Raw genomic sequence first — 17,531 nt, 5'->3', positions numbered from 1 at the left:
CCTCTTCTCTCAGCCTGATAAAATTCCATAAACATGAGGGAAGCATCCAGCAAGGTGCTACTTTCTGGGTTCCATCTGAGAAGGTTCCCCGAACTCACGCAATGTCAGGGCAACTGGTAAAAGTGAGCACTCTGACCTGCCATACGCAAGATCGATGACATGGGAAAGAAGCAGCCTCTTCTTTAGTCCTCCCGAGGAGCCTCCGGGATCTCACCCACATCGAAGCCCATTCTTCCGGCCCTCACCATGTAACAAAAGGCTTCCTGACAGCGTTCCTCTGCGATTCTATCTACTCTTGTTTCCTTTCCTTCCAGGTTTATCCTTGGGCAGGACCTGGTGTATCTTTGTGACTGAAGGGTTTGCGGCTACAGCAATATGGAGCTGCGTATCCATGTGCTGTATGAGGGAGACCCAACGGGCTGAGCCCAGTTTGGGGCAGCTCCTGAGGGAGCAAAACAGAGCTAACACCAAGACGAGAGTGGAAGAGCAATCAGCCTCTGCGTGGGTCACCACATACACCACCTGTAACTTGGTCGTTTGTTGATACAGGGTCTGCCTACGTAGCCCAGACTGGTCTCAAACTCAAGAACCTCCTGCCTCCACGGCCAAGTGCTGGGATTATAGGCATGCACCGCCATACCCGACTTCTGGTTAACATTCTAAACGAACTCAAAGTAAAACTGCAGAAGATGTGTGTGGTATGGTGGCCCATACCTATCATCTCAACAACTCGGGAAGTAGATGGAGAGCATGAAGCTAGCCTGTGCTACACAGCCAGGGAGAAGCCAGACCGGGATACATCTAAGATTTAAAAAAATAAATAAATAATACATAAAAAAATCTTAAAAAAATGTTAAACGACAAGAAAAAAAAAGGGTGCAACTCACACAAGCAGCAAAATGTAGCAGAAATGAAGTAAGGCAAATACAGACACTTGATGTCAAAATTAAAACCATCAGAAACAAATCTAACTTTTTTTAAAAATGGGTGTGCCATCAGCTCAGTGAGTAACGATTGCTCGTCACCAAGCCTGACAACCTGAGCTCAGTCCCCAGGGCCCACGTGATGAAAGGTTTCCCTGGCCTCCACACGCATGAGCATACACACATAGTTTTTAAAAAGAAAGAAAGAAAGATCTATTCTCATTAAGGTCTCTTTGGCAAATGACTTGAACAGTTCAGCTTCCGTACATACATCTGTAAGTGCTCTGAGAATATGTGCGCCGTGGCACACAAACTCCTTGGGCGTGTGAGTGCTCCCTCCCACACCTGTGTAGCTCAGTGGAGCACAGCACTTCACCGTGTCAAACTCTGGAGCACAGCACTTCACCATATCAAGCTTTTCCTGTGCTTTATCCCATCAAGTTAATGAAAACACGGAGGAGGTAGCTCTGAACGGATGTGAAAACTCACATTACCTACCTTCATGCTTTCTCCAGTTAAGCAGTGAGAAATCCCACCCTCGGGGACACAACCTGGAATTGTGAGCATCAGCCTAAATCTGTCCTTCAGCAAAATGGGTCTGGCCTCGGTGGCTGCTCTGCATCCAGCAGTGGAGACCCGAGAGAGGGAGGGAGCAGAACTCCAAAAGGGCACAGTTCATCATTACTGTTCTCAGCGGTTCAGGAGACACTGCGTTTTCCTGTTGGCCAGAGGGGCCATCCTGGAAGGGTCCCGAATTTGCTCCCTAGCACAGTCTAGCCTCGCTCTGGCAACTGCAGGTGCTGATTCAGAATTCTTTTTCAACCCACGGTGACTTAGGAAGTAGGGAGAGAAATCACACTCCTGTGTCAACATCAATGTTCTTTGCCCGAAAGACCCTGACTAGGACCTCTGAATGCCCTAAGCACAGAAATCTCCCCCTCCTGGGAAGGCACCCGACACACCCTGGGCCATTTCAGTCCAGGGTAGAGTAGTGCTGACACCTAGGGGTGGTTATAAAAATCAAACCACAGAGAAAGCCAAGCCAGGGCCTGCTCCTGTAGCAAGTGAAGAGTTTTACCCCGGTCCCCAAGTCTGCCTCCCTCTGCCTTCAAAGACGGTTCCCCCAAATCTGAGACACAGAGACACACATAGCCTAACTTTAAGAAAGATGGTCCATGCTCCACGCTACCTAGACTTCCTTTTGCCTGAGAGTAAGAAGAAGATGGAGACAGAGCATGTAAAGCTCAAACACGATGCTCCCATGAGCTCCATGCTCAGGGGGAGACACAGGACAGGGAAAGGCAGAGATTCCGAAAGCCCCACGTGAGGCTGGTACTCTTCTCTTACCAAACTCGCTTGCACAGAGATGTTCAATGATGGCCTCAGATTTCAACTCGTTGTCACACGGAGGACACACTGTTGTACCTAGCAAAAGGGAAGCAAGCAGAAACAGAAGCTGTAAGTCATGGTGATGGGGACCCCGGGACAAGAGAGCAGATGGGGGCCAGGCTAACGGGAAGGGCTAAAGGTCTGGAATTCCTGAAAGGCATCCAGCCAATGGCCATGGAGGGATCTTGAGCCCAGGATCAAAGGCGTAAACAGATGAATGTGTTCTTCAAACATTTTTGGCCTAGATATGTCAAATGTGATGATTATTTAATCTACTGCTCTCTGAGGTAGGAAGGGGCAGGTCCAGGCTGCTATGAGTACCTGAAAGAAGAAAAGCTTGGCTTATGAACTCAAACAGATCTTCTCGTGGTTTGTGTCTAGTTCTTCCCTCCCCTTTATTTACTCCCCGCCCCCCATTTCAGCCCCCTTCCTACTTGCAAACTCTGAACAAGACAGCTCATCAATTTGACCAGGTCTTGAGGACCAAGAGAACAGTCATACTCAATTACTCAAGTCCAGGGCCCTGATGTGCCAACAGGGACTCCAGAAAGCAGGCTGTGGGCTGTGGGGTGGGGGAGGGGAGGAGCTACCAAATGGAGGACAGAGCTGACTGAGGAGGAAACCCGTTAGGTGATCTTTCATGAAGGGCTTTGAAGAGGAGCGAGAGTGTGTGTGTGTGTGTGTGTGTGTGTGTGTGTGTGTGTGTGTGTGGCAAGCCACTGAGAGGTAGCTAGGTCCCTGTGGGAGGTGGCTTCAGAGGCCTCCTTGGAAGGGCAGAGAGAAAATGTTTACAGGAGAAACCTCCAAGGGTTGAAGTAACTTACCATCTCCCTATAATTCCTCCTCCTCATTATCATCTATCCAACAACTTACAGTTTACTGACGATCTAGAAAACTGCAAGTACACTAAACATAGTCTATTCCCAGCACCCTGGACGCTGGAGGCTGGGACCTGGCTGGAGCTGAAAGGAAGTCACCCTGAGACAGCCACTCAGGTGGGGGTTCAGGTGTGCTGAGCACCTCTGCTCACTGGCCTTCATTTCCTGTTACCTGTGGCTCACCAACACCATCTCTTCTCCCTCCTCCTTCCCCCAGCCTTGGGCTGTGAAATGGGCACCCTCCAGAGTAGCAGCTCCCCAGCCCTCTCCCTGCAGGGCAGGGACCACATCACTTGTCTGTGCCCACCAGTTTCTCTCATACCACACCCTAACAGCTGCCTTTCAAATTTGGGGGGCAGAAGCTTAGCAAAACTCTTTGGGCCAGATGTTGGAAATATGTTTGTCTCGCTCCCAGCGCTTGAGATTGGGTTCTGGGAGTAATGTTTCTGAACAACAGCAACAAGAGAAAAATCTCTTACCCAGAAGTCTCCATCATGGTGTTCGCTTCCATGTAAAGACAGAAAGAAAAAGGAAAGGATGTTATAGACAGGACCATGTGACCTATAATAGGAAAATGAACTGTTTGTTTGGGGTTTCCTAGCTGTTTTTATGATTGCTTTTTTTTTTTTAAAGTAGAAGTTATCACATTGCAAAGTTCAAGGTATAAAACACTGAGCAAAGGAGTACCAAGACAGTCAAAAATAAAGACCGAGTCTCATCGGTCCCCTCCCTCCATACACCCCCAATTCTACCGGCACTCTGAGGCTCTGCACTCCCACAGGACAGATGTTTCAGCCTGTGGATTCATCTTGGCCTCCCAGCCCTCTCAGGGCCTCTGGGAAAGGTGCAGGGTGGGGTTGCACCGTTGATTTGCAACATGCCTCTCCCTCTTCTCAATACTGCAGCCAGGAGCTGAGCAGCTTTCGCCGGAGAGAGAAGAATGTGTAATGTAATATTAATCTCTGCCCCTCGTGTGTCTCTGGGGCCCTGCAAGGCTACCTCACAGGAGGAACATACGGAGACTTTCCCCCGGACAGGTAAACCAAATCCTAGCTCTCAAGTGTGAAGCAAATGAATAAAAGACGAAGAGATTCTGTGCTTCGTTAATGTTTACGAGAAAGTGGAGGGGAAAGCCAACACTGGAATCAGTTAAGATGACTTGTAAAATCAATGTGCATAGGAAGAGGAGAGGGTCGGGGAGAGCGAGGGGGGAAGAGATGGGGGAAGGGAGAGGCAGGCAGATTGATTTTCCTTAGGCAGCTAGCTCACTGAGGGGAGAGGAGGAAGTACCCTAAGGGAGCCTCTGGGAGAAGTGGGGGCTCCTTGGCCTCTACAGCCTGTGACTAAACAGCCTGGTTGAGTTCATGCACAACAAGCCTAAACAACACAACTGAACGAGATGGGCACGTTCACACAACTCGGTGAAACCTGGCAGGGAAGGAGAGCGACAATTTACCAAATTAGTCTAATGGGTGTCCAAGTTCTAGACATCGGTCTCCAGGGATGGACAGCACAATTACCTTTCCTGTCATGGAAGCCAAAGGTAGTGTGAATAGCTACCGTTTGAGAGAGAGGAAATGAAAGTCTTTGGTTCATTTCTCATGATCAGGCTTGCCTTTAATAACAAAGAATTTCCCAATATTCCTAAAACTGTATATTAAGATGTAATGCTGTGTTGAAAATTTGAGACTTCCGTTTTAAGGGTGGATGAGGCATGGAGTAAGGCACCTGTATGGAACTTAACTATCGTCCCAAAGTCCCAGGTCGTGTACCAGGGTCACCAGTATGAGGTTCTGAGGACCAATAATCTAACCTTTCTTAACCTTCCCCTATACACACAGCTTGACTCTCGGCTGACAGTCGAACATCCCTGCAGGGCAAAGAGGGGTGCACATCATGTGGGACACCCTCATAACGATGGTCCACCATTCTGGAAAGACACTGGTGCCTCTCACAAAAATCACAATCACTTCAGACAAAACCAGCCACAGCCACACTCCTGCCAGACAACACACACACACACACACACACACACACAGAGAGAGAGAGACAGAGAGAGAGAGAGAGAGAGAGAGAGAGAGAGAGAGGAGGGAGGGAGGGAAGGAGGGAGAGAGAGAGAGAGAGAGAGAGAGAGAGAGAGAGAGAGAGAGAGATATCTTTATTTAGCAAAGAATTGCTCTACCTGAGCACTGCGCAAGGAAGGACCAGAAACATGGAACCACACAAAAGCATCCAGAAATGGGTAAGGGTGAGTGTGACCTTTGCCCTGTCAGTCTTTTGGAGGGACTGGTTGGGGGGACCCTCAGAAACAGCACCCCCACCCCCCATCTGGTCCTCTTTTCTTGCCCCCAAACACCAGCCACTTTACACAAAGCTGTTTCCCACAGGTTTCCACTTTACGCCCACCAATAGCCCCAGAAAAGGGCAATCAATCAGTGGCCATGGGGAAGGGACAGAATACAAGCAAAGCTGGCCACAGGCTCTCCCGGCAGGCAGGGCCTCGGAAGGAAACTGTGGTCTGCAGGGGGGTGGGGTGGGGGTGGGGGCTCAATGGGGATAGAAGGCACAGTGCTGTGGTCCAGGGAAATGCTCAACCCCCAGTGAGCTGTCTCAAAAGGCTGCACATACCAGCCCTGACGACAAGGGTGCCCAGGGCTACCGTTTACCTTACCGGCTGGGGCCCATGCCACACAAGGGCAATCACTTTGGACCTACCTTCCTCCCTAGAATGAATAGGAGCGTTCAAACTTCGCTCATGTGTCTACCCCGTTCCTCACTCTGAGGCAGCCAAAGGAGGCTCTAACGAGAGGCACTTGGCAGGCGCATGTCTGTAAACCCCAGAGCTGAGGAGGCTGAAACAGGAGGCATTTGCGTTCAAGACCAGCCCCGGCCGCACACCGAGAGACGGAGACCCTGCCTCAGAAAGCCAAGACACTCAACACTTCGAGATAAACTAAAAGTTTCCTCTCCAGAAATGGCCTTGGGGCGGCTGCCCTCTTCTTTGAGAAGGGCCACTGGACAAGAATATCTAGTATTCCTGAACTTCATCCTACAGGAAGGAACCCAGTCCCAAGAAAGTCGGCCACCGGGCTGCTGGAGTGCTTGCTGCTTAGGGTTGTGTGTGTGTGTGTGTGTGTGTGTGTGTGTGTGTGTGTGTTTTGTTCTCTCTCTGTGTGTGTGTGTGTGTGTGTGTGTGTGTGTGTTTTGTTTTTGAGTCCAAAAAAAAAAAAAAATACGGGGTTCCCAGAAGAAACTCTGCTCCCCCAGGGTTCAGAATTTGCAGGGCCCAATTTGCAGGTCCTCACCCCCCAGGAGGAGATAAACAATGAACTAATTACATTTTTATCTTTCTAATTACCTAAGGATTTGTGTGAATGGGAGACGCAGGGGGTATGCAAGGGTGGTGGACAAGAGATTTTTGCATCCCCTAGATTTGCTAAATTCGACGTTGTTGCCGGAATTTAGCGGCGAAGAAACCGAGGTGGCTCTTTCCAAACTTCTTTTCCTCGGCCAATTCCACGACTGAAAGATAAACTAAGGAGAGGGGATGTTTTGTTGCTGTTTGTTTTGTTTTTAGAAAAAAAAATACTTTCAAACTTATGAAAATAAACAAAGCTTTTCCTCAGTCTGAGTTTTTTGCAGTTTGAGCGAGTTGTTTTCTTAGGGATGTTAAGAGCTTTGGATGGGCACCCTCCTCTTGAAAACCTAGGCTTAGCTTTGTTTCAGGTATGGAAGACGCCAGACTGGAGCCCAGGAAGAACAGCTCCAGGGCCCCCTCTCCCCCACGCCCCGGCCGAGGCTCCCCCCAGCAATCTCGGGGCACCTGGGGCAGGAGAAGCACCAAGTGACGCCTGGGCCTCCTAGAAGCTTTCGGGATCGGGTCTGCACACCTTGCGGGCTGCGGTGCGCGGCTCCCCGGCTTGCCCCGCTTGCAGCCCCGGGGCCAGTGCGGCTGGACACGGGAGCTCGCGGGCGTGGGAAGGAGCACCCTTACCTTGGGGCTTCGAGGCTTCGGTGGCATTGGGCGGGGTCATGGCGATGCAGACGTCGCCCTCGGGGAACTTGTCACACTTGAGCATCTCGGGCCAGTAGAAGCCGAAGAACTGCATGACCGGCTCGCACGAGTCGCGCACGGCCTCGCAGAGCCAGCGGCACGGGTAGATGGGCCGGTCCAGACAGACGGGCGCGAAGAGCGAGCAGAGGAAGACCTGGGTGCCCATGTGGCAGTTCTTGTTGAGCAGCGGCACCCAGCTGCTGGCCTGCTGCTTCACCTCTGCCATGGTCTCGTGCTCCAGCAGGTTGGGCAGCACCATCTTCTTGTAGCCCACGTTGTGGCACAGCCTGAGGTCCACCGGGATGTCCACGCACTGCGGAGGCTTGGTGTAGAAGCGGCCGCTCTGGTACGAGCCGATGTCCGACTGGAAGCTCACGTAGTCGTACTCGCTGGCCGAACCCGCGGCCAGCAGCGCGGCCACCAGAGCCAGCAGCACGCCCGAGGCGGCCCCGCCGCGGCCCCGCGCGCTGCGCCCGCTGCCCATGCTGCTCGGCGACGTCGGGGCTGCCCGCGCTGCCTTCACTCGCGCGTCCCGCTGCAAACTTCCCGGAGCCTCCGGGGACAAAGGCGCAGTGCCCGGCCCCCGTCCGGCTCGCGGCCGCGCGCTGCTCCCCGGGTCTCGGGCCGATGGGGCTCTCGGATGCCGCAGGCCGCGGCGGGGCTGGCGCGGGGCAGGGAGCGCGCGGGACCGAGTGCCGTCCCGGCTGGCGGAGGCGCGGCGGGCTGCGGGCGGCTGCACCTACTTGCGACGCTGCAGCCCGAGTGAGCGGTGTGCGGGTGGCCGAGCCCTGGATCTCCCGCGCGCAGCCAATCAGCTCGGCGCTGCCGGGAGCCGCTCTCCATACCGCGTCAGTCAGCCGCGCAGTTAACCAATCGCCGCGCCCGCCAGAGGGATCGGTTTACTAGAACTAGACACAGGTCAACACCCCTTGAAAAGCAAAACCAAAAACTAAGCAAATACTTCGAAGAAGGCAAAGACAGAGAGAAGAGAGTAGTTAGAAGTGTAGGATGGATAGAGACGATGTCGGACGCTGTAAGGAACGTGAGTCGGTTTGTTTAAAAAAAAAAAAAAAAGGAATCTTCATAATACTTGCAAATTGATGCGACTGTGAAGACTTTTTTTTTTTTTGCACGTTTTCCTAAATCCAAGCAAACGCGCAACAGACCAGCAGCTCTCTGCTCCACGGTTTATTCTTTGACTCTTATGCACAGCGGCAGGCTGCTTCTCAGCTACTCAGATAAGCAGGCTGAACTTAGGGAGGTCTTTTAATTCCCCCAATGAATCTGAGCTTTTGCAAAAACTAAGAGAAGTTGGTGTTTGTGGCTGTGTTCAAAATAGAACACCTTTCCAGGTAAAAGGGGGCTCACTGTGGAGGACAATACTGCTCACATTGGTGTTAGTTTTGGAGGAAAGTTTACATTTTTAAACGATATTTTTAAGACCCTGCACAAGTCCCAGATCAGCTGACAACATATCTGTGCACATACCTATCTATGCACACTGATGTTTGTGGATTAGAAAGCAAAAGCATTAAACACACACACACACACACACACACACACACACACACACACACACGCCCTTATCGGCATGGCTGGGTGGATACCAACTCTATCAGTCAGATATACATGCTAATTCAGAGGCAGTCTAGGTCAAAACCAAAGGTGTGTCCCCCGCCACCCCCACAACAAGGCAGAAGCCAAGTAGGCAGGAATAGCTGGGTGTCCTCTAGCCTCCCGTCTCCACTAGTCACTTCCTGGGAATTACTTGAGTGTTCTGAATACTGGCCTTAAAATCAGAGAGCTAGGGGTGTGATCAAGAATGGGCAGGAGAAGGTACAAGCAGTTCTTGAAGTTCTCCGGGTCTCCACATGCTGTGTCCTTCAGGGCATCTGGAGGAGATAGCCAAGGAGGCAGTGTGGTGCCACACTGGGTGGCAAATGGGCTGCCACTCTTAGTTGGAAGGCAGAACACAGTTGGAGGTTTATAAGCTCTGGCAACTCTTACTTTCAACTCCATAGACCTAATTTCTTGGTTCCAAGTAAAAGCCCCAGAGCTCGCAAAGATGCAGGGATATTTTCTTAAAGCAGTCATACACACGCTGACGCTGTGCTGCAGGTGGTCGACAAGTCTGTCCTTCCCGGGCCAATGGAAAGGAGCCCAAAGCCAAACAGGCAGATTTGGGTAGAGGGAAAGGTCATGCAGAGCAAGGCTGTGGATGACCAGGGATTAATCAAGAAATAGCCTGCAATGCCCGCCTGCCTGAGGAGCTGGGGAACCACATTCTTCACAGAAAACAGAGGCAGGAGACCAGGAACTGTGTGTCTCAATTCAACAACAGTCAGGGCTAAATCTGTTTGCTAGAGCGTCATTTTTCCCTCCCCAGGTTAGACCCTCTTTCCGGGCTAAAGTGTCTGTTTGCTTGCTCATTGGAAAGATTAGCGTCAGTAGATAAAGAGCCTTTGCCCTCTGAATCAAGATTCAGCCCACCCCTCACTCAACCTGTGTACCATTCTCCCAAACAGCAGGAGGACTTGGGTCTACCCTCTGTGACAATGCTGGTACTGAGTGCAGGTGAGTCACCTCTGATGGCTGTGGAAGTCTCCAGGCAGGAGTCAGCTTCACAAATCCGTTCACAGGAGGAACTGGTCTACACTTCGTCGGCCTTGTTGACTTAGATGCCACAGTGTCCTCTCTGCTTTGTCCTCTGGCATGATGCCCAGGACACAACTGTCAGGTCGGAGAAGGAAGGTCGGTAGTTGTGTATTTCCGGATCCTTCTAAGGGCCAGCTGGGAAGGGGAAGACTCTGAGTCTTGACCCCACTGATAGATGTCCATCCCACTTGAGATGAAAAATGTCCCTGGAGGCCACACTGCAGGACAGTGTCGGCCAAGGCAGACTGCACCTACTTTCCAGTTTTTATATCACCAGACTGTAGGCAGATTTTTTTTTGTCAGGGCCAGCAGCTCCCCAATAATGTCACGGAGACTTATTATAAATTATGAAAGCTTGGCCAGTAGCTTAGGCTTGTTTCTAACTGGCTCTATTTTTCTTTTTCTTTAAATTTTTTTATTCATTTTACATACCAACCACAGATCCCACTCATATCTCTCCTCCCACTTCCCCCCACCTCCCCCCACCCTTCTTCCCCTCCTCCAACCTAACTAGCTCTTATAACTTAAATTAACCCATTTCTTTTCATCTACTTCTTTTACATGCTCAGTCACTTTACTTTGTAACGCCCATGCTGCTTGCTCTGCATCCTCATGTCTCCCTCTTCCCAGAATCCTCTGTGCCTGGAAATCCAGCCTAGCTATTGGCCATTCAGCTTTTAAATTAAACCAATCAGAGTAACGTATCTTTACACAATGTAATCAAATATCTCACAACACTAGACTGTACGCTTTGAAATATAATCTCCCTTTCACTGATAGTGTATATACAAGAGAAAGTTCTAGAACAAAGGATGTTTAAAATGCTATGGTCCTAACACAGCTCCCAGAGGCCTTGGTTTCTGAGTTTGAGAACTATAAAGCAGGAGAAGCCCCTGGCTTCCTCCTGCCCCAATAGTTTAAGTGAGCAGGGACAAGAGGAAGCTTTACCCTTGCCCTTTTCCATACAGCCAGGTGCCTGTTCATGGAAACTGGAAAAACACCTTCCCTATCACTTCCCATTAGCTTAAGGGGGCATTTTCTAGTCTCAAAGCTGACAGGAAATCAGGGTCACTGAGGGGCCTCCCAGTACCTAGCTGGTGGTCTCTTTCCACACAGAGAACTTAAAATCAGGAGAGGAAGAACCTACCTAGGCCATAGCTCCTCTTCTGTTCCCTTCTCATCTCACCAGTGATTTTTAGGCCACTCCAGGAATAAGATCTGCAGAACTGCCAGGGACACAGGGGCTCCTTCCTGCCTATGGCAGGCAGTGGTGGTTCTAACATAGACAGAAGAAAGTACTGAGGCTCAGAGTTGGGAAACACCGTACATGGCTTCAGTTATGCTTCCTAACACACTTCCATCTCTCTGGGTAGAGCCTGCTTCCATCTCCCTGGGTAGAGCCTGTTTGCCTGTAAGGCAGAGCTAGACATACTTACTCAGGTACTTGTGGCCTATTCTGCTACTTATAAAGCACAGAATGTGAACTCTTGGCCTGGCCTAGTGGCACATGCTTTTAACACCAGCACTAGGAAGGCAAAGACAGGCAGATCTCTGTGAGTTTGAGGCCAGCTAGGACCGCACAGTGAAACCCTGTCAAAAAAATTTTTTAATTGAATTATCAGTATCTAGGACCATAAGAGATACACAGACTTCCAGTCAAGTACGAATGCCTTAACACAGTATTCAATGTGAGACATCATAAAGTGTGGTGATGTTCTTACTTAGACAGGCTGCTTCTCCAGTCCACCTTAGGGTGAGTTATTTTGAATCTCCTGACTCTTTTACCAACTGACCTGTCCCTTGATGGGTTTAGGAAAGTCTGGAATGAATCTTCAAACATTTTTAAACCTATGTGTAGGCAGAGTTTTTCTATCCTGACCACCTGTTCCCAAATAACTGGCAGCCACTTTCCAAATAACTGACTCAGAAACTTAATATAAATTATAAATGCTCAGCTGATAGCTCAGGCTTGTTACTACCTAACTCTTACATTTAAATTAACCCATATTTCTTATCTATGCTTTGCCATGTAACTCATGGCTTGTTACCTCATTTTCTGCATGACCTGCTTCCTCAACTGGCTGGCTGGTGTCTCCTCTGACTCCACCCTTCTTCTTCCCATCATTCTCATAGTTTGGCTGTCCTGCCTATAATTCCTGTCTGGCTACTGGCCAGTCAGCATTTTATTAAGCTAATTCGAGTGACAAATCTTTACAGTGTACAAGAGGATTATTCAATAGTGTTTCCCCCTTTTTGCCTAATTAAAAAAGGTTTTACTTTTAACATAGTACAATTATATACAACAAAACAGTTATTACATAGGAATTATAGTTACAATGTCCAGTCTATTTGTATTTGGTTAAATTAGAGAAAATACTCTATTATCTATCTTATCTTGGTGAGTCTAAAGTTTCATATCTAATTTACCTTTTATCATAACTAAGGAAAACTATAACTATCTAGTCTTCAACTCCATCGAAGACCCCAGAAGAGTGAAATGTTACCTAATGGCAGGGACATCAGGCTGCCTGGATGGTCACTCAAAGTTCCTCTGCAATGTTGGGGCATCCAATTCTGTCCTACAGGCCTAACATATCTGACAGACTTTCCTGTGAAGCAGGGAAATTTGAAGGACTGTCCTACCTTGTCTTGGCAAAGTTTGGCAGTCATCTTTCGTACATCCTGCTGGTCCAGTTTGGACAGTAACTGTCAGCAATTGAGACAAGGGCAGTTCCTTTGCCCACATGGCTAGCTTTTGCCATAAAGAAAACCAACTCCATATGGAGTTTCTTCAGTGTTCATTGTCCTCTCTGAAGTAGATTGGTGCTACCAGGAGCAAATGTGTCTCATTGTCATGAAAAGCCTTAGGTTACCAAATATATTAAATGCCATACTCTGTAGGTCTTTGAAGTGTTTGAAGACCATCTATCTATCTAAATATATCTGTTTATGATCTTGAAAACATATCTAACATGCCTATAAGTTTGACTATTATAGATGACTATTAATCTGTACTTTTTCATTATAAATTACATTTTAAAAATGAGTTGCATAAGCACAATAACCCAAGCAAGAGTAGAGACATACATACAGCATAACAAAATTAACTTTAAATTTGTGTCACTATATAAAAATTCATACCAATGTAAAATATTTAAGAGCAGTAGTTGCTTTTTTGGTTTAAAAGTAGATTCAAAAATCTACCCTTTTATCCTATCATTTCTATATCTCCCTTTTTCTTTTTCAGAACAAGATCCCTGAATCTAATCTCCTTTGTTCAGCTTTTTTTTTCCTTGACCATTACCAATAACAACTTGTAACCAAACCCCTTAATAAACAATGACAAATATCCATAACCCACTGAACAACCAAAAACCACCTACTGCACCTCTTGGAAATGTGAGTGTTGTGTTCTTAAGATTACTTCCTGTTGTCTGGGAGTGATGGCATCTTTAGGGGACCCTGAAAAATTGGAATAATTGTCAAATCCTGGGAGAGCTAGCTATATCTTTTGTTGTCCAGTCTCCGTGTAATGGGAGAGTACAGGGCTTATCTCAAGTCCTGGCTAGAGTAGTCTGTGAAGCTGGACCATCTCAGCTAGCCATCTGGAAACTGTCCTGAGCAGTTGGTAGTCCAAAGCCGATCTTTGGGTAGTGTTTGTCAGTTTAATGGTATTACCACAATCTAGGTGGAATCATCATTGTGGGGCCCCATCTTCCTTTTGGAGACTTCAAATGTTGTTGTTAGAAATAGTCACCATTAAGCCAGGCGGTAGTGGAGCACGCCTTTAATCCCAGCACTCAGGAGGCAGAGGCAGGCGGATCTCTGTGAGTTCGAGGCCTGCCTGGTCTACAAAGCGAGTTCCAGGAAGGGTGCAAAGCTACACAGAGAAACCCTGTCTTGAAAAACCAAAAAAAAAAAAAAAAAAAAGAAAAGAAAAGAAAGAAAGAAAGAAAAGAAAAGAAAAATAGTCACCATTTACTGCAGAAAACATCAACATTTTAAATATCATATGCAGCAGATCTCAAAGAGGTTAAAGGACCACAATTTGTTAAGTACATCCAGAGCACAAAAACTTAATTCCTAGTTACCTGATAGAGATTCAAACCCAAAATCAAGTACAGGAAGCTAGATGAAGCCTTTTTCTACAGTTAGTTAGTACTCTATATGACCATTAATATCATGACAAAAAGTTTAATATATATATATTATAAAATTTGAGGTAGTATTTATACCTTAAGAAAAGTTTTAAAGAGTCAAAATAAAACCAAGGAATTATGAGATTAGTGGCAATAGAATGAACAGTCCCTTAATAGAGAGGTCCAAGGCCCTAAAAGGGAACCTACTACTGTTATTTTGCTAAATGGTCATGATGCCAAATTATCTCCCAAATACTCATATTATGAACAGCTTCATGCTGTTCTCAGCTTTCATCAGAGACACGTCCTACACAGCAGATGACAGTTAGTGCAGAGACACACAACTGGTCAAAATGTGGAGAGTGCACGACTATTCAGCCGGGCCCTGAATGGGACAGGTGTATGACTTCTTGTAAAGCTCAGAGGGCATCTCAGAAGAGGGTACAGAAAGAATATAAGAGACAAAGTATGGAGAGACGAAGGACAGAGAAACGTACAGTAAAAGGGACATCTTCGTGACATGGCATACCCAGTGCTCTCATGAACTCACCATGACTGTGGTTAATTGCACAAGACGGGGCCCATCAACATTTCATCACAGGCGGTGGAGGGGCCCTTGAGGTCCTACTCCTCCCAGAGGGTCTATTGGCAGCTAATGGTTGCTAAAGTAGAGGTATAATCCTTTCAGTGTTTTAGTCACTTGTAAGGGCTCCGGGAAATAACTTCCCACAGCTGTGCATGCGAGCAGTTTTCATGGGATGCAGTGGAGTGGGTCACACACGAACGAACGAAGACAATAAAGCCGAAAGGGGATTTACTGCAGAAAAGGGTTTCCGTGGGCATAAGAGGGGGACGAGAGAAGGGAAGAGGGTGCCAGGGACAAACACAATCCCCATGTCTACATCCCTTGGCAAGGTTCTTAGCTGGGGTAGCTGGGCATCTCAGCTGCCACCATCAGGCCTTCTTCTTTCTTTGGGACACAGCTACCCTGTGGGTGGAGACCACTAGAGTGTTCTCCCTTCCCTGTAGGGGAACTTTACTCCCTGTAATTACATCTCAGGAGGCTGCATAGCACTTGTTTCTACCTCGACCCCACAGTGGTCTTGGGAAGACAACATTAGCCATTCCCTGGAGGGAGAGGCTGTGGGCACTGTCCCTGCCTCTCTGCTTGGAGATACACTTCCCCACTCTCCAGAGGAGTCTTTGTCAAGTTGAACTAAAACATTTATTCAATGCTGAATATTGTAATTTGTTTATAAATATATGAATTGTGGACTAAAGTACTATCTTCAAGAAAGAGCTGGAGTTAAATAGCACAATTTGACATGAATTTGTAAAAATAGAAGTAAAAATTGTCTACAATGTATAACTGCTGCTTTCCGAGGATTTGATGGGTGTCTGTGAGCTTATGGACGTTGGTGAGTCTTGCCAGCACGCACTACCCAGCCCCAGCACTGCACCAGGTATATACATAAATGTTCAGGCCTTTCATCCTGGTAATCCACACAAAGGTGGTAGAAGGCACGGACTTGGTGGAACTCTGCCTTTGAGCACTGATTTTGCCCTAAGCTTTCTGAGAACCAAGGCAGTAAGTAAGTATAAGCAGATTGTGTGGTTCCCTCCATTTCCAGGAAAGAAATGTCTCCCAGGTCTGAATCCTACAGAGACCGGTTGTTGGTGCCTGATAGGAAGACCGTGGGGTAGAAGCTGTCTGTACAGGCCCTCTTCCCTCTCCAGAGCCTGCCCTGCGTGCAGCAATTTTACCCCCATTGCCACTGTCTGCCCCAGGGAAGAGGTTGCTCAGTAAAGATGGGAGGCAGGTCATGGGTATAGCAGCTGATTCTGGGCAAAGATAACAACTTCCTGGAAAGAAATCGTGCCTGAGCTCTTGGCACACAGACCCCAAGGCAGCATCATCGACAACAGGAGCTGATACACAGAAGGTGTGCGGGGCGGGGGTGGGGGGTGGGGCTGGAGGTGGGGATCCTGGGAGCTTCAGGCAGCAGCATCTAGGAGCGGGGAACAGGATCCAATAGAAGGGGGCTCCTCAGTGTGACACCTGGCTTCAGGTCATGACTTCATGGCTCAAGGCATTACAAGGACACCACGGGCCTTAAGGAGACTGGACTGGTCATCCTTCTGGTCGTGGCAGAGAGTGAAGGTGAAGAGGCAGGAGGCCCATAAATCTGCCTGGGCTGCACCAAGGGACAGCTCAGCTCCAGAGCACAGGCCTCGGGGCCATGTGCTAATTACCTCACCCTGACTGGTAGGTGGGCCGAGGTCTGCCACCCTCATGGAGGGTTTGAACAGAAGCCCACGGGGATACAGATGAGGTGCTAGGTGAGGAGAGCATCGTCTCCCCTCTGGAAAATCCTCCACTGTCCACTAGAAACGCACTCTTCTCTGCTATATGTACATCCCAGCTCCATCTGACTGATCAATGCCTCAGTCCTCCACTGTTCGAGCAGCACCACTCACCAGGGTGAAGGCAAGGCCTATTTCCTAGCAGGCTACCTTTTTTTTTTTTTTTTACTTTTCCCCAGTTTTCTTTGATGTGTGTTATCACATTTGGGCCTCCGCAAAAGCCTCCGAGTTGCTGAGAATCCAGTATTTCTAACAGAAGAAGACGCACGGATTTGGAGTGGTGGGATCCTGGCCAGTCGCCCAATCCCCAAAGCACTCGAGAGCAGAACGGTCTAGAATCAGCAACAAAGGCCTTTGGACTTTGCACTAAATCTGACTGCTTTGCTAAGTTCCTGGAGAGAGAGAGAGAGAGAGAGAGAGAGAGAGAGAGAGAGAGAGAGAGAGAGAGAGAGACCTGGAGCACGTTTGGTAGTTAGTGACATGTTACTGTGAATTCACACAGTAACCCGAGTTTTCGAGATTCTAGGAGGGGAAGGGTGGCTCTGAAAGAGGGGAAGTCCTAGGTCAGGCAAGCATTGAGGTGCCTTGCTGTTGGGTCTGGGAGGGGAGGGAAGCAGGATGACCAGCGAACACTGCAGGACCTGGGGTAGATCGTGGGCAGCTGCAGCTAAGCTAAACCAGCATTGTCTTAGAGCGCAGGCGGGTGCCAAGAAGCCCATGTAGACACCCTGCTGACATGGAGGCGGCCCAGAAGACCTCTCCTGGATCAAAAGGTGGAGAGGAGGCTCAGGATATGCCCAGGAGAAGGAGAAAGGGTGTAAGGCAAGCATCTACAGGGTTTCGAGAGTTGTATGAGTCTTCTGAGGGCAATAGGGAACGGAATCTAAGCCCAATGCAGTACCGTCCAGAGGACTGCACACAGCTGAAGCCAGGGAGCACTGGGCAGCTCCACGGAAGTCAGAGGCAGACATTCAGAACTCAGGCTCCTGGCTGAGCTCGGGGCTGCCCCACAGGCAGGACTATGCTCCCAGCCAGGACTTAGACTCCGGCACCTCCCCAAAGAGACAACTGTCATAGCGTTTAGATAAACTCACTTACCTGTCTGGAGGTCTTACAGAAAGGTTCCTAA

General features: G+C 48.7%; 1 protein-coding gene across 1 annotated transcript; it reads right to left on the bottom strand.

Annotated features, from left to right (window-relative positions):
* Positions 1-2,108: 2,108 nt before the first annotated feature.
* Positions 2,109-7,728, bottom strand: Sfrp1 (secreted frizzled related protein 1). The gene is made up of 3 exons (XM_059245003.1): positions 7,185-7,728; positions 2,271-2,348; positions 2,109-2,128 (listed from the first exon to the last, which is right to left on the bottom strand). The coding sequence occupies exons 1-3, from the start codon at positions 7,726-7,728 to the stop codon at positions 2,109-2,111; spliced, it is 642 nt and encodes a 213-aa protein (XP_059100986.1).
* Between the last annotated feature and the right edge of the window lie 9,803 nt (positions 7,729-17,531).

Source organism: Peromyscus eremicus, chromosome 17 (genome assembly GCF_949786415.1).
Source record: "Peromyscus eremicus chromosome 17, PerEre_H2_v1, whole genome shotgun sequence".
NCBI lineage: Eukaryota > Metazoa > Chordata > Mammalia > Rodentia > Cricetidae > Peromyscus > Peromyscus eremicus.
This window is presented reverse-complemented; position numbering and strand designations above follow the sequence as displayed.

Excerpts from the sequence above, each read along its gene's own strand:
- Sfrp1 (XM_059245003.1), bottom strand. The coding sequence starts at position 7,728 with ATGGGCAGCGGGCGCAGCGCGCGGGGCCGCGGCGGGGCCGCCTCGGGC. Across the intron at positions 2,349-7,184 it reads CGAAGCCTCGAAGCCCCAAG|GTACAACAGTGTGTCCTCCG; the intron begins GTAAGGGTGCTC and ends CCCTTTTGCTAG. Across the intron at positions 2,129-2,270 it reads TCTCTGTGCAAGCGAGTTTG|GCAAAAGGAAGTCTAGGTAG; the intron begins GTAAGAGAAGAG and ends TCTTACTCTCAG.